This window comes from Chaetura pelagica, unplaced genomic scaffold (assembly GCF_000747805.2).
Source record: "Chaetura pelagica isolate M959 unplaced genomic scaffold, ChaPel_1.0 scaffold354, whole genome shotgun sequence".
NCBI lineage: Eukaryota > Metazoa > Chordata > Aves > Apodiformes > Apodidae > Chaetura > Chaetura pelagica.
The window spans coordinates 1,230,058-1,246,852 of record NW_009953299.1 but is presented as its reverse complement, the minus strand read 5'-3'; the positions used below and the strand labels follow the sequence as shown (position 1 = coordinate 1,246,852).

At 37.3% G+C, this 16,795-nt stretch overlaps 1 protein-coding gene across 2 annotated transcripts in view; it reads left to right on the top strand.

The window, feature by feature from the left end:
• EML1 (echinoderm microtubule associated protein like 1) overlaps positions 1-16,795 on the top strand; it is a 51,274-nt gene extending 34,479 nt beyond the window's left edge. For both annotated transcript variants that reach the window (XM_009998015.1, XM_009998014.1), the window contains 10 exons: positions 1,567-1,721; positions 2,322-2,447; positions 2,710-2,841; positions 6,080-6,147; positions 7,721-7,809; positions 8,336-8,433; positions 8,553-8,640; positions 8,829-8,924; positions 15,628-15,758; positions 16,078-16,795. In XM_009998015.1, the coding sequence (XP_009996317.1) occupies positions 1,567-1,721; positions 2,322-2,447; positions 2,710-2,841; positions 6,080-6,147; positions 7,721-7,809; positions 8,336-8,433; positions 8,553-8,640; positions 8,829-8,924; positions 15,628-15,758; positions 16,078-16,203 (1,109 nt within the window). In that variant the 3' untranslated portion in view covers positions 16,204-16,795. The remainder of the gene's footprint in view (positions 1-1,566; positions 1,722-2,321; positions 2,448-2,709; positions 2,842-6,079; positions 6,148-7,720; positions 7,810-8,335; positions 8,434-8,552; positions 8,641-8,828; positions 8,925-15,627; positions 15,759-16,077) is intronic.

Here is a 16,795-nt window from a genome sequence, read left to right as displayed (position 1 = left end):
TGCTGGAAGGCAAACAGCAGCAACATCCAAAATTTTACTTAGTGTCTGAGGTGCTCTGCACAGAAATAAGGAGAATCCCCTAAAAGAGGCCTTGTTAGTAAAGGAAGAATGGACATGGATGATACCTGCTTCTTGTTTGCTCAATGCCTTCTCCCAAGGTACTCAAAGGATATAAAACCTGAGAAGCCACACGGTGAATCAAGTATAACAGTTGAGCCTAACTAACTGAGCTGTTTTTGTAGACTTTATTTCATCCAAGGACTATCAGCTGGTTACCTCTTTGTGCTTTTTACCACTACACTGCTGTTGAGGAAAGGGTGGATATGGTGTTTGTAACTCAGCTCCTCTTTTATTTTCCTTTTCTTGTTCCTATGATATTTCAAAGCAAGACACTCGAACACCTTTCCTTCCAAGCAGAGCTTAGAAATTGTGTAGTCCCATCTCCACCGTGGTTTTGGTTGGTTTTTTTGGACTATCAACAGAGAAGGGAGATGGTGGCAGCTGTTGGTACAACAGGATCAGTACTGTTCTCAGGAACCCATTTGACTTCATGCTGGTAGACTAATTTCTGCCTTGACTGCCAGCAGCCTCTTCTGCCCTTTCTCACAGGGATTAAAGGGAATTCTTTGTGTGCTGCAAGATCTCCTGACCTCTACCTGTTCTTATGGGATAGACAAAAATGGTTTTTTTATATCTTAATATGGAATACTTTCTGTGTCTTTACTACTTTTGACCCAAGAGCTCTTATGTTCAAGTGAGGGCTACTTCCACTAGTTTGGAGTACCCTTAGCAAAAGCTTCTCTTAATAGAAATCACCTGTAACTGACACATTATATCCATAGATTTGGATAAAAGCAAGTGGAATTCATAAAGAAAAAAGCAGTTGTTCTTCCTAACTTGGATCAGCCCCTTGCTTGTGCTAAAGTTAGCCAAGCTTTGATGCAAGGTGCACATTTCAGTAATAGAATCACTAGTAATAATTTCTTTATAGTTCATAATAATAACGGTTCATCAAATTAGAGATATTTAATCCAATATCGTTGGTTAGAGGTCTTTTGAGTCTAAGAAGGTTCCTGAATAAGCCAAATTCACTAAGGAGAACAGGCTCATTCAGAGAGTGAATCAGTGCCTTTTCCCAGATATAGGAAGACCGTTAGCTTAGTCAGGTTTCAGTGCAAATTAGGTGTATGGACGCTGTGGAAAATCCTTGGAGGATAACAAGTGACTGGGTTATGGTATCTTTGTTGATAAGGTGCATAGTGCTACTGCAGGTCAAACGTGATGTCAAATACTTTAGCTGAAACCCCCATGAAAAGTCTAAGTGAACCTAATTTACTCTGTTTGAACTAGACTCATTATGTTTACTTTTTGTTTTTGAAAAGGAGGGAATGTGTTCTACAGATGCACAAATTCAGTCTCTCCTGTGGGTCTCAGCTATTTGGTGCAACACGTGATCATTGTTTAGATATAATCCTTGACAGTAGAGAAATGGAGAAAAAAAACCAGAACCTGGGGGGAAAAGGAGCTATTAAACTGAGTAAGTCAGTATTCATTTCTTCTCTCTAGGTACCAACAGAATAAGCCTTGCAGTTCAAGGGGCACATGAGGGCGGGATATTTGCACTGTGCATGCTGCGAGACGGCACCCTGGTGTCAGGAGGCGGAAAAGACCGGAAGCTGATATCTTGGAATGGGAATTACCAAAAACTTCACAAAACCGAGGTGATATCACCTAGCTTGAAATTACTCTGCTACTCAATAAAATCTTAGCTGTCTTCTGATGAGAAGATCAAAAGGTTAAAGCGGAATCTGTTTTGCCAGAACTACACGTCTGTTTATACAATGAATGCAGTTTTTCATACAGTGGTATTCCTTGTTATTTTAAAGTTTATGTCTTCCTTTGAGCTTTATATTGGAGATTTGCACCAACTCTTTCTGAACCTAGGCTCCAATTAAAGAAACATTCCTGGCAAGAAAGTACTAGAGATACACAGCCTGACACACTGTCTGAATAGAAGTACTTAGTATTATATCACAGCTGAAGTTAAAATATGACCAAGTTAACACAGCATGAAGGAACATTTTGTTTGTTGAAATACTTCCTTTGTTTGTACCTGTAGATAAGGATGTCTTGTAGTATTACAGTTACTGAGTTGATGCAAGTTGTTGTAAACCTTTGAAAGTCAAGCATACATTTATTCATTCATTTAATTTCTGCTCCATGCAACGTTTATTAAAATGCATTTGCTAGACCATGTGTCTTTAAAAGTAGCAACACTGGACAAATTGTATGACTTATCTGTTTGTCTGTTATGACCACAGATTCCAGAGCAGTTTGGTCCAATAAGAACAGTAGCAGAGGGAAAAGGCGACGTTGTATTAATAGGAACCACTAGAAACTTCGTCCTACAGGGCACGTTAACAGGAGATTTTTTCCCAATTACTCAGGTAAGCTGTTGTCTTACAAGAGCATTTCTAAGTGTGTAATAGAAGTGGAAGTATTGCTTAAAGTTCAGTTTCATAAATATGCATTTATTTGACTTGTTATTACAATAAATCTGGAAATAAATAGCATTATAAATATGCATGTGTTTAAGCCAAGGAATTTTTGAATGCTTTAATATATAGTTTGGTCATCTTAATCCTGTTTAAACATCTTTAGTTTTGATAGTACTGTCCTTCTTGTCAAAAAGCATTTCTACTTGTGTAGGGCCACACAGATGAGCTCTGGGGACTTGCAGCCCATTCCTCTAAACCTCAGTTCTTCACTTGTGGACATGACAAACACATTACCCTCTGGGATGCTACCACTCATCGTCCTATCTGGAACAAGATTATAGAGGTATTTCTCAATCATTTTTATCTGCCCTCTGTACAGTGGATAAGTGCAAAAATTCCTTCAGGAAAAGAAAACAGCACCTGGTGTAGATATATATCAAATACACAGGTTTGAAAATATAGATGGCCCTCACGTTGCTGATTAAAGTGTTTTCTGGCTGATGTAGTCAATAATCCTTTATTGGTTTACATGAAGTTTTCAAAATCTTAATTATGCACCCCTTTCATTAAAAAAAATGTTCATTTTCAGGCCTACATAACACTTTAAGCTAGTATTGATAAGACTTCTTGAATACAACCCATCTGCACAAGTGTGTGCAGTTGCAGCAACCTTAGCAGAACAGCATTTGCCAAACCATCTCTTGTAGCATCCTACCCCAGTTGTACACACTTGTTAAATCATACTTGCTTGGTGAACGTGGAAGTTGGAACTTATTCTGTCTAACTAAGGTCATATGTTCTACAATCCGTATTTTTGTTGCCTTCTAAATTGATTGGATAGGCCAGATCTACAGTTCCAGTGCCCCAGAGATGGAGCTCTGTTTTTTCTCAGAAGCAGGCAGATAATTGCATTTTCCTACCCCCTAATCTTTTTAGGGTTTACAATATGTTAATATGCTTGGATTTAAAAATAAGCTCTCTTCTCCCCTTCAGTCTTTAGAAGTTCTGTAGTTGAGCCTCAGGGAAATGGTCAAACCTTGAGAGACAAAAACATTTTAATGTGCTTACAAATCTCTTGAACTGCTACCAAGATGCCAAATGCAGGATCAAATAAATACCAGTATACTTAGGCTATGAACTTCAACAATAACAAGTGTTTTTAAAAATCACTGAGCATTCATAAACCAGATTTTCCTGGAACTGTCTTGGGAAACTCTCTAAGAAACGATAAACCTGTGCCTTTTTTTTGTTTGAAATACAGCAATAGTAGTGTACTGCATTGAATGGAATATGAACACACTAGATTGTGGAAATCCTTCACATGCAGTTCAGAGTGACTCAAAAAAATGACACAACTGGGAACTTTCAGATAAACCTTTCTGATTTCCAGCGTAGGTTTTTTTGTGGAGACTTAATTTGATAATTTAGAAATAGTGCATGACTGGTTTTGTGCAAGTCTTATTTATAAATATTCTGAATTGGAGATTAAAATAATTGATACACTTTTTTAACCTTTCCTAATAAGTTTCTTTTTTATCAGAAAAAAATCATCATGTATTTCAATTGCAGGTACTAATGTGAACCTTCACTCTGCTTGGTGTAAAGGTGTATGTTTTTGTGTACTTTCATCCACTTTCAAAAGTTCTGGAATAATAAGTTGTTAGTCCTTCTGATACATTTATCATTTCAGAAACAATATACTGAGAAAGGCTTATAGTCATAAAGAGAAGTGCAGAATTTGGCACTTTGGTCTCTTGCAGTCTAACGAGCAATATACATTTGGGTCGATAACGAAACATTATTAGTGGAGATACGTACAACATAGGGAACAGGAAGAAATCTGTTAATCAGATAAACTGCTATATTGAAAATAAAGTTACTTAAGTAATCATCAACTCAAAAAAAAAAAGGGGGGGGGGGACATTTTTTCCACTGTTTTAGCCTTTGTGTCCTATAAAAAAAACAACTGGAGTTGAGCTGGTTATGACTTACAGTGACCTTCAATTAATATTTAGCTGTGGTCTTGCCAATATAAGACACTCTCTAAGAAACTGTTGTTATTGAAATGTTTAAGAAACTGATTTATTTACCTTGATTATTTTCAAACCTTTCCAAAAGGTTGATGCCAATAATAGCGAGACTGTTTAATAAGACTTAGATTTTCTTCTTTTTCCCCTGCAAGTACACACTGCTTCATTAAGGCAAGATTTCTGTTACTGATCTTGATAATAATCTTATTAACCACTTGAATTGTCCTAGACAATAAGTTTGATAAATTAGTGACTGATTATCTAGAGTAAATAAATTATTTCATTTTAACCTATTTTGTTAGAGATCTATGTAAAATCTTTTTAATCTAGTTATGAGCACAAGTTACTGCTTAGATTAAATTCACTGTTTGAACCTCTGCTTTATATTTTAGTATTTACTGTGAAATTATACTTAGAAAAAATACCAAATTTACCTTTCTGGACTACTGTAGTGGTTTAGATCATGCATATAGGAATTCTGCATCTTAGCAGTTCTTTGAAATTTCTTTAGTTAGTAACATCTTTGAAATTAGTAATTTGTTTAAAATTAATGAGTATATCCCTTACACCTAGTGCCTAGAACTAGTAAATACAAATTGCTAAAAATGTAAACAGGTTAATTAAAATTATTACAATGTGATACTGGTTTAGAATATAGAAAACCAAGGATATAAGCATTTTTGTGAGATACACCCCTGCACGTTTTTTGCTTATATTTAAAAATTACTTTTTGCAGGTATCAGAAAAACAAGCTATTTATTTTGTGTCTTTCTGCTATAACCTGAAGAGTTCTGGAGCTCATTCTTTGTAACTGAACAAGAATTAGAATGAAAGGGCTTACCTTGTTTTTTAGGTAAATTGCAAGAAAACCACTGCAATTGCACTGGACTCCATAGCAATATACTATACAAAGTAAAACGTCTTAAAATTGCATGTCAGAGTAAGAAGCCTTGTTCATGCTCTTAATCTCCCACTAAGCTACAAGTGGCAGGTGCTAGAAAAGGTGTTGCTGTGTGTAGAGGTTAGGCTTTTCCCCTCCATGCAAAGTGAGACATACCTTTGATGAATAAGGTACTTGCTTTTCCTTTAGACAGTAGGTAAACTGCAGCTTTGATACTTAATTCTTAGGTCAGCTCTAATTTAATATGTTATTTCTATCTCTTACTTGTTTGTGATTTGTTGAGAAGCTGCCTTTGCCAACATTACTGTTACGAAATCACTTGCCAAGTTATTTTTAGATAGTGAAGAAAAGAAAACAGTGGCCTTGCATAGAGGAAAACAAACCAAACTTTTTGGGGTAATATTTCAATCAGGTAAAAATGCTTTTTTTCCCCCTCAAGTTTGTATTTAAAAAAATAACAACAACAGCCAAACAAACAAAAACTTAAAAAAACAACAGCCTAACCAAACGAACAGGCAAAACCCAACAAAAAACCCCACAAAACCCCACAAAAAAACCAAGAGAGACTTACCCTATTCCTGAGGCAGGTAATTGAACTGTGTTTTTGTGTATATTGGTTAAAAAGTGTGCTTTCTTCTGAAACATTTCAGGATCCAGCCCAGTCTTCAGGTTTTCATCCTTCAGCATCTGTTGTTGCAGTGGGGACACTGACTGGCAGGTAAGATGCTCAGAGCTGTGCCTTGGGCTCCAACAGACACTACATGATCTTTCCAGCTCAAGTCCAAGTTCACAGTCTTGTTTTGCATATGCATGCAGGACATATATTCACCCCCTCTTGATTTATATTGAATTTCAGAGAGAAATTTATTTGTACTGCCTCAGTGCCTAGAAATTCTAGTCTTGGACTAGTACTCTGTGTTAACCAAGTGTGGCATGGACACAGAATAAACTGATGGTTTGTGCCCTGGGAGGGGGACAATGTAAGATTAGTGCTAGGAGATGGATTTGGAGAGGGCAGGAAGTCCAGGTTATCAGTGATACCATGCGTGGGTGGTGCTGTCACCATACCAGTGACCTAAATGTTAAACCTTTGTGTCCATCATGGCAAAGGAGAGGCTAAAAGAGGAGTTTGAGATAATGAGTTAACTTTGCAGATGTGCACGGAGATCTCCTCTGAGGTCTGTGGGCCAGCATAGAGGAAATCACATAGAAATAGCTGCTTGTTGGAAAATTTAGCAAGAGCAAGACGTTTGTTATCTCTAAAGCAGTTGACAACCAGAGGCTTTAACAAAAATTTGGCAAATGTTCCAGTGTGCTAGACATAGTGTAAAAATGCATATTAAGAGACTTGTTCTGCCTGAAGAGTCTAGGACATGAGAATGGCAGACAAAACTGAGGTGAAAGATATTGTTTCCATTTTCCAGGGCAGACTGAGTCACATAGTGGGTCAGCAGCAGACCCGGGGTTTAACCTTGCCTTGTCTGTCAAGGAGGAAGGAAGTGCCTCTGCCTGAACTTCATCCTCTCCTATAATGTCACTTGAGGGCAGACTTTGCTGTCAGTAGTGCAGACAGTTCCACTTCATTGAGAACACACACAATGCCTATAGGTTTTAAACTAAGATTATTTCAGATTGTATTTCAGTCCTAAATAAAGAATTTTCTGTAGCTAAATTTAGTTTCTTTGCTAAATAAAGGAAATAAAAAGGAGAGATTTTAAGACGAATCTTTGTTTTGTCTTTAATAAATTGATGGAAGTATCGAGATGCAAATATTATCTTTGTCCTTGCTCCATGTTTCCACAAATTACATTTTGGTTCCTTGAAATGAATTAATTTAATTAATAAAACATGAATACATTAGTTAACATATTTATAAATAAAGCTAATCCTTCTGTCTTGTTTGTGTTTTCTTGCTTGTGTTTTCCTTTGCTCTAGGAATTAATGTAGGCTTCCGTTTAAATATAAACATAGCATGGAGGAGAGTCATTAATGGAGAAAGGTCATAATATATAATGCTTACTTTATTCTAATGCATGATATGGAGTAAAACAAATTAAAATCTGAACATTGATGCCAGGGTCAATGTCTGATTATTTTACTGGCTAAAAAACATGAGAGAGAAACTATCCTTCTGTTAAAGTAAAAATAGACCAAACTGAGTAGCAGTTGCTGTTTTTCTTTTCTTGGTGTAAAACTTATGCTATTTTGACAGAAGAAAAGTTGGTCAAGATTATGGTAGATTTAAATTTCTTTTGGAAAGATTTACTGGCCTCTCTCTGTATTTACAACAGGTGGTTTGTGTTTGACACAGAAACAAAAGACTTGGTCACTGTACACACAGATGGAAATGAACAGCTGTCTGTAATGCGTTACTCACCAGGTTTGGGAGCATTTATTTACTGGTTTAAAAAGAAATATATATATATTTTTTTTTAATTAAAATTGGGATTGGTTTGTTTTGAAATAATTCCCCACTTGCTGTACTGAAGTTGAAAAGAAAGATGCCATGAAACTTTGGCAACACTGAATGGGTGGTATCTTAAGCTTTAGTTTTCTTTTCCCTCCCTTCCCCCACATGTTCAAAATGGTTTCACTGGGAAAATAAACAAATACGACTTAACTGTGTAGGTTGTTGCAATCAGGTTAGCCCTAAATGGGCTACAGCTGCTTCCAGAAGTGCCATGTGTTTAAACAGTAGTATTTGCTTTATAAATTTGCTGTTTTGTAATCTTGAAACCTGCATCAATGTACAACTGAAAAAGAAAAAAAAATAGAATTTTATTTTTTAATTTTTTTGTATCAAAGCCTTTAAGAAAATTCCCTCTTGTCTCTGACACACTAACTTTTCAAAATCAGCCTAAGTTCTTTCTTACAGGGATAATTACTGTTCAATTCTGTGTTTATAGATGGAAACTTCTTGGCAATAGGTTCCCATGACAACTGTATTTATATATATGGTGTAAGTGAAAATGGAAGAAAGTACACTAGAATTGGCAAATGTTCAGTAAGTAACCTTGCTTTATCTTCAATATGAACAACTTAAGTTGTTTTGCAGCACTGTATTAATACTGTCACATTGAGAGGTACTTCTAGTGCAGTTAATATAAAATTTTCTCTTTGTAGGGTCATTCCAGCTTCATTACTCATCTGGATTGGTCTGTTAATTCACAATATCTTGTGTCTAATTCAGGAGACTATGAAATCTTATACTGTGAGTAAGAATTATATTTAGTCCTTTTGTGCAAAGTTTGGACAGTTTAATACAGATTTAAAATTTAAATGAGATAATTTAACTGCCAAGATAGACCATATGTTTTAATTAATCTGGTACAATCAGAAATCTATAAAATTTGAGAAATAAAAATATTATCATTTGGGGTTGTTTTTTTTCTTTTGTAGGGATCCCCTCTGCTTGTAAACAAGTTGTGAGTGTTGAAACAACTAGAGATATAGAATGGGCCACATACACCTGTACTCTAGGATTCCATGTTTTTGGTAAGTTTCATTCCTCTCACAAACTCTTACTATTCTTGTTATTAAAGAATACTTGGATTGCCAACTTTTCCTTATGAAACTTGACTATTCATATTTCAGGGGAAAATGCACAACTTCTGTTATGCCATTTTTATTACAATCTGTCCTCCTATTTCAATCCAGAAAGACTCTGATTTCATATTCTCTGTAGATTCAAGTATAAATATTAAATCACAACATAAGTGGAGGACAAGGAAGAAATCACATGCTGCCCTTTCTGTCACACTAGAGCTGCTTCTCATAATTTTTAATTTAAAGTACCAGTTCTATGGAATTATCATCCATTTAGGCAGCTACTGGGCCAGATCCCCTTTCCAGAACCGGTTTCATTGGCAGTAGTCACTGTGCAAACACAAAACACATGACAGTCTCCATCGTTAAGTACTTAGAATGCATTTTGATACAATAATTAGCAATTATTTTAGGTTAAAAGAATGTAAGAGGAAAGAAATACAACATAGCAAGATCAGGATGGTTTGTTTCCATGGGACTTCTGCCAGTTTTGAAGGAGCTGCTTTCCCCCATGTACTCTGAAGCTTTGTACTCATTCCACTATGTATGCAGAACTAGCCAGATTGTTACAAAAGCTGAGTGTGAGAAGCTTAAGATTCTTGAGTCCTCAGGATACATTAGGAAGCCATGGTAGAAGTTCAGGGAAGAGCCTGGTTTGGTATAAGCCATAAGCAAGGAAGATTTCCACCCATGTTTCAAGTAAAATAGATGCAGTGATGTGTTTGAAGGCAGACAGAAAGGACATGTTTTTAGAGCCTGAAGGAGGGATGGCAGTAGCAATATGCTGGAAAGACACATTCAAATTTTTTGTAGTTTAATTGACAAACAGTGCTTGGGTATCACTACAACATGCAGATTTAGTAAGAGGAGGGAATCCTAGAAGGCCTGTTGCGTGTTGACATGATGGATTTCTCGTATGAGGGATGAAGACCCTTACAGAACTATTAACATATTCCTGGGCTGAGTATACCTGACACACAGTTACAGAGCTATTCTGACATGAGTATTCCCTACTTCAGTATTTGGATTTATGCAAAATATAGTGCTGTTAGAATATGGAGCTGCTTTTGGTGCATAGACAGGAGTATCACGCGTTGGGGTTTTTCCCTGCCCTTACAACAGATCAGCTTTTGGAACAAGACTGTGGAACAAAATGGTCTTTGGGGTGAATAGGGGACTTAAGGAAACTGCATAATACATTTTTATACTTACAGTCCTCCATGCTGAACTGGTTTATTGCACACTAAATCAACAAGATGAGGAATAAATACAAGTAGCTGTTAGTTTTAATATACACTTGTTATTTTAGCAATGGCATAGAGATTGTGAGGATGTTAATCAAATGAATGGAATTTCAAAGTAAAAAGGTATAAACTTACTCAGAAAATATATGTAATGCACAAGGAGGGAACATGGTGCCATATATACTGAGGATTCATAGCTATACAGTTAGGTTCAGGCTGGAAAGTTACAAAGATAATTTATAATAATTATAGGTGAAAAGAATATTAATGGTGGCAGGGTGTCATGATCCAAACCTAGGTTTGGGTTGAAGCCACCTTATCTCAGGGCAAAATCGCCCTGTTTGTTTATCAGGATTTTCTGACAGCAAATTATAGCCTTCTTAATGATTTTGGTGGGTCCATCCCTGGCTGGGAAGTGGCTTGCTTCCACTGGATATATAACCATGAGCTCCTCTCAGAAATGCACACACACACAGATTATGTGTTTAAAATACCATTTTGCTGTAACAGTTTTCAAAGTGTGTGTGTGTGTGTGTGTGCGCGCGCGCGTGTGTGTGTGTAAAACTGGATATGTAAATGTACCCGGTCGGTAAAGAGAGAAAAAGAAAAAAAAGACTATTATAGTTAGGAGTAGAGAAAGCCCAAAGCCTTTCCCATATAGAGTCGACGAGGTGCATGTGAGTGAGGGGCCAGTGACACATCCCGAGGGGAGAACGTGTTAGAAGTGAAAGGTTTGGATGGTGCTGTTGTGCTCATGCCCACCTGGAGCCAGGGGTGAGGCGAGTTGTGGCAGTGGTGGCAGATCCAGTGCAAGTGGCACCAGCGGCAGGGACAGCAGGGGCTGCAGCAGCTGCTGCCTTTGTCCTTCTGGTGCCTCTGGCAGCCACGCTGCCTGTGCCTGGGCACAGGGGACGGCTCTTTTTAGAGTCTGGGCACAGCATGGGTGGCAGGGCCACTCACCGCCATCACCTTGAAGAGCTTTCTTCTGCCATCTCGGGAGCGCTGGAGAGGCAAGGAGTCTGACGATGAGCTGTTTTCCTCACTGGGCCTGGGTCTGGTGGCAAAGTCACGGCCTGTGGTGGTCTTAGGTAGGGCTACTTTCACCTCAACTCCTTTTATTTGGTTTTCCTTCTTTCTCTTTTGTCTTGTTTTCTTCTCTCTCCTTTGTACCAGCAGCAGCGGGCAATGGGCACAGTAACAACCCACAAACAATGGTCTTTGTGGGCATTCCTTGCTTTGCACTCTTAGGCCACCGCTCCCAGTCCTACGTGCAGCTTGGGATGAAGTCCCAGCCACGGCCCCTACCTCACAGTATTGCCACAGTTTTCTCCCTTATTTTATTTTTTTTCTGTTATGTCTCTCTATTACAGTCAATTTCAGTGAGAGACATACTTTTTTGTAGGCCCGTTCTCCACACAGGGTTGTATTGCTGCCCATCCTTCCAGAAAGATCAAATGAATGGAATTTTTAAAATAGCTAACAGAATCAGTCAAATCACAGGAATTGCTGAGAATGCAAGATTTTAACTATTACAGTGTCTTTTGGGAAAGGAATTGCAGTAGAGTGTCTAACCAGCAAGTTGTCAAAATTTCTCTGATTCAGGAAATAGATAAGCACCTAGAGGTGAGTTTCTTCCACATTTGATCTGGGGAGTTGGAACTTAGTGAGAATGTGAATACATCTTTTTTAGGAATGGCTGTGGAATTATTAGCTGTAATCCTTAGTATAGGAAAGAAAAAGAGCAAGGCAATGAAAATAATGGACTTCAGGGAGGCAAACTTCAGACATCCAAAGCCCAGTTAGAGAAGATCTGAAATTGGAGAAGAGGTGAGATGTGGTAGTTCCTTAGATGGTACAAAGCACACAAACTGCCAGCCTAGAGGAAAGACAGGAATGGCAGCAAGACACAAATTTGATTAGGCTGTTATTAAGCTCTTCTACAAGGAAGAGGAATGCAGAAATTAGAAGCTGTTGAAGGGCCCAAGAGACACATAAACAAAGGCTAAACATAAACACATACTTGTAACAAGTACAGAAATAACAGAAGGGCCAACGACAGTATTGGTCTGCTATGAAGAGAGATGACACTGCTAAGGCTGAAGTGTTAAAAAGACAACACTTTAATTTTTTTAAAATGTATCTTTATTAGAAGTCTTGCAACAATCTGGTTGAATAAACCGGTTAGTGCCAGTAATTAAAGGGTAAGACCTCTGCTTTCTGTAGGGAGGGAGTAGATTGGAAAGCAGTTAAAAGTCAGATCTTTTCAAAGTATCTGAGTTAGATGAGCCTTGTTGTAACTGTAAAAACAATTGGTTAGCATAATCTCAAGACCATGAATACTTATTTTCAGGACCTCACAGAGAACAGGCAAAGAAGTGCAGAAATGGAGCAGAATGAATGCAGTATCTGCAGAATCATATCTTCAGAATCTCCATCATATGGAGAGGATAAAGTGCAAAGTTAGTGGTTAGAATAATAAATTGAAGAAGCTCATAAATTATAAATTTGAAACCAGTGCAATATTGTTGGAAGTGACTCTACTATTCAGTACTTCAGGGTCTCAGAGCACCTGGTATGAACGGTCTTCAAAAGCTTGCCAGTTTGCTCCCCTGGACATAGATGAAGCAATCACATCATCAAGGACATGAAGCTTCTAGTATACTGCTTTTTTAGTAGCTACTGACTGACTGAAATTAGGGATATTTTCTCACTCTAGTGAGAAAAACCACATAAGAATCACAAATAGAATGCATGGCACTTGCAGATCAACATAACCAATGCAGGAGGGGAAAAGAATATTGATCTGTTGAACACCTGTCTTCAAGTATAGGAACAGATTAGTCAGCCTGGAAATGTTTAGAGATGATTCAACAGAAAATCAACAGCATGGAAAGAAGTGTCTTCAAGGGAGGATATTTTAGTGATACAAACACATGTAAAGCACTAAAAACTTTAAAACACAAACTAATCTGTACGCTCTTGGAAGAGCCACGTGCTGGTGGATATGCAACCAAGGTTTCAGTTCATATCACATGCCAGTTTTGGAAAAATTAGTGTTTGAGGTGAAGGACAGAAACAGAAGAAATCTGAGATGCTGTGCAAAGCCTGACAGCATTACAAATGAAGCAGAGCTCAGACTGGTTGGGTTCAAAACTGGCTAGAAGACTGTACAACCAATATTACACTTGTTTGAATATATTTATTAGTAGCATGGATGCTAAAATGGTGTGTAATTTGTAGGTGGTGTGAAGCTGCAGTATTAGCAAGAAATAGAGGAAATGTATGAAAAAGTAAGTCAATTTAATAGAGGTGACACACTTGAACAGCAAAGCCCAGTTGTACAAATAAAGAGCACAGGCGAGCAGGCAAGAGAGCAGATCTACAGAAAGACCAGATTACTCTTGCTGAACATGAATCAACAGCATTATGCTATTGTAGGAAAGCCAGATGCATTAGTGGGATGTATAATGAAAAGGATGTAATGCAAAAAGTGAAGAAATTGCCCATTTATCAGCATCTGCTTCAGTCACAGCTGGAATAGCTGCTTCTGTTTTTTGCATGATGGACCAACAGATAACATGCTGACTAGCAAGAAGAATTATCCATCTCAATATTGTTCTGGGACAACAGATGTAATTTATTTTTGAGAAGAGGAGGAGGAAAAAAGCATGGCATCAATCTTCAAATGAGAGGAAAGGAAATGGTCTCTTTCGTCTGCAGAGGATAGGGGAAAAGATGGACTAATTTTTCAGCAAAGGGGACTCAGTTTACATCATTTGGAAAAACTGAGAGTGAAGTCAGTTCAGTATCACTGATGGGAATAAATTTGGAAAGAGCACAGAGTCTCAAAGAAACCCCCGATGTGATCCCTTCCCATTTAAAAATCTTGTTTCTTAAGCCATTTTCTTTAGGGGTTATCTCCAGCTCATCATAGTGACCTTAAGAACACTCTTTTCAGCTAGGGTTTGATGTTCATAAAGCCTCCTTTTAGTCAAAGCAGTTATTTGAAACAGCTTTTTTGTGTGTTTCATTCTACATCATCATAATTCCACGAGCAGCAATTAACATGTTTTTTCTTGCACCCTCCTTTTCTTTAAGCCTCTTTTTTATTGTCCTTGATCTACCAAAGAAATGTTTCCACACATATCAGAAGAGTTAGGGGCAGTCCACAAATCAGTACTTTGTTTAACTTATTTGCAACGGTTTGTAATTCCTTCTACAGACATGGAATGGCTTCCTCTTATTCCTTGTGAATTGCTGTGCAATGATACAAAGACTGTGCTTGGGAAGAATGACATGCAAAGGGTACCTGTTTCTGCAGGGCAGGGCAGATGCCTGTTTTGGTATCAGCAGCAGCCCAAATTGGGGAGTGAATCTGTCCTGCCTGCAGGGATCCTTCCAGGAGCTGGGATTAGCAACTGTATCATCCTGATCTGTAATAACAACAAAGAAAGAGTATGCACTCAAGTGTTGAGACTTCAGGGGGGACACTGCAGAGGATGTAGGACATAGGGACAGTCATTGAAAATCAGAATGACAGGTTTTTTGCCAAATCATAGAACAAACATTATAACTGATTATGTCAGTGATCTCTGAAAGTTGTGTCGTTTATGTTGAGCAGAATTCTGAATTACAAAAATAATAATAAAAACCCCCCACAGTACTGCATTAAAAAATAATTCAATAACTCATAGGCTTTTCTTACAGTTACATTTTGTTACAGACAAGTATTCAGAGACTTTCAAGATGTTGTGCATAGATTTGATCCTTGCATTGATGAGCTTACTTGCAGGACAGCACTTTGTGCAAGAGCAGCAAGGAGTACAGTTCGTGAGGAAGGAGTAACTTACAGTAAACCAAAAGCATTTAAAAATTTATAGCAAGTTCAGTTTCTTTTTGGGGGATCTATAATTACTAAATGGCATCTTAAACTGTATAATTTCTTGTTTCATAGGTTTTAGACTTTCGGAATATAAAGAAAGTATGTTCAGTCACAGATAGGCAGTTTCTTTGACTATAACAGTATGAAGAAGGTATGTTTAGCTTGTACATACACAGCAGGTAAAAGAAAAGCAGTAACGGTTGTTTATCTACATAATGATGAAAATTCTTTCAGACTCAGACACATGATTGTAATTCAGCAGTATTCTTTTTTTTCAGAGTAAAAAATACTTTGCTTACTAGAGGAAATACAGTATTTGCTTATGTGCTTGATTTCCTATTGGGATCTGCTCTTTTGCTGGTACTGAAGTGCACATACTGACTCAGCTACAGTTATTTTTATAGATGCACCTTTTTTCTTTTTTCTTTTTTAAATAACTAATCCTTTTTTAATATTTTAAGAAAAACTTAAGCTGTCACTTGTGTTTCCATTATAAAAAACTTTAATTAGTCCCTCTGTGTTTCAGGTGTATGGCCTGAAGGTTCAGATGGAACAGATATCAACGCTGTCTGTCGATCACATGGGAGAAAACTGCTGTCAACAGGAGATGATTTTGGCAAAGTGCATCTCTTCTCATATCCATGTTCACAGTTTAGGGTAAGGTATTTCCAAAAAATGTACTCTTTTAACTTGCACAAATGCATTAGATGTTGTTTGCCTATGCACAACAAAACAAACTACCAAAAAAAAAGGCAAAAAACCAAGCCCCAAAACAAACAACAAAAAAACCCCTGGAATAGGTATATGCCTAAGGGATTTGCTTAAGGTTAATTGAGATTACAATTAAATTTAAAATTTAATTTAATATTAAAATCCTTTAAGAGAATTGTGTGATGCCTTGATTTCATTGTCATATTCTGTTATAACTTTATGTTTTGATGACAGTTTCTGTCTTTACTAATCTGGTGTTTTCTAGGCTCCAAGCCATGTGTACGGTGGCCACAGTAGTCATGTAACTAATGTAGATTTTCTCTGTGAAGACACCCATCTCATCTCCACGGGAGGAAAAGACACAAGTATTATGCAGTGGCGAGTCATTTAAAGGAAACATCAGTGTGAACATACACAGTTGAGTCAACCATGCACAGAACTTATGTATAAACTGTATATTTAAAACTTAACAGTATGTTTGCAGTTTAGCCTGGTCACTGTGATTTTTGTTTAAAAAATTCTTACAAACCTCAGGAAAATTAAGCCCTGTGCTGGTTACCTTACTCAGTCTAGTGATTTATATTTTTTTTCATGGTGTCACACCTTAAGAATGATTGTCTTCTCTTCTGTTGTACAATATACAATGCAGTACAAGTTTAAAAAATGTGGCTTGACAGTTTGCAATACAGTGGTATCAGCAGAATGTGACTATCTTAAATGTTTCCTATAGACACTGCTAAAATGGTCACAAAAATGCCTTTCAAAGACTGTATATATGTGCTTATTTGTTTCACTATCTACACTTTGTACTGTATATCTACTTATTTAGAAAAATCTATGACAATGTCAAGGTACAGAATTGCTTCTGATGGAGGATGAGGAATAGATACAAAATGTATAAACAAAATTAGTGGTTTAGACCTGAAAATGTGAATGCTGGTGAATTTGCATTCTTTTGGAAATAACACACCTTGGGTATCACC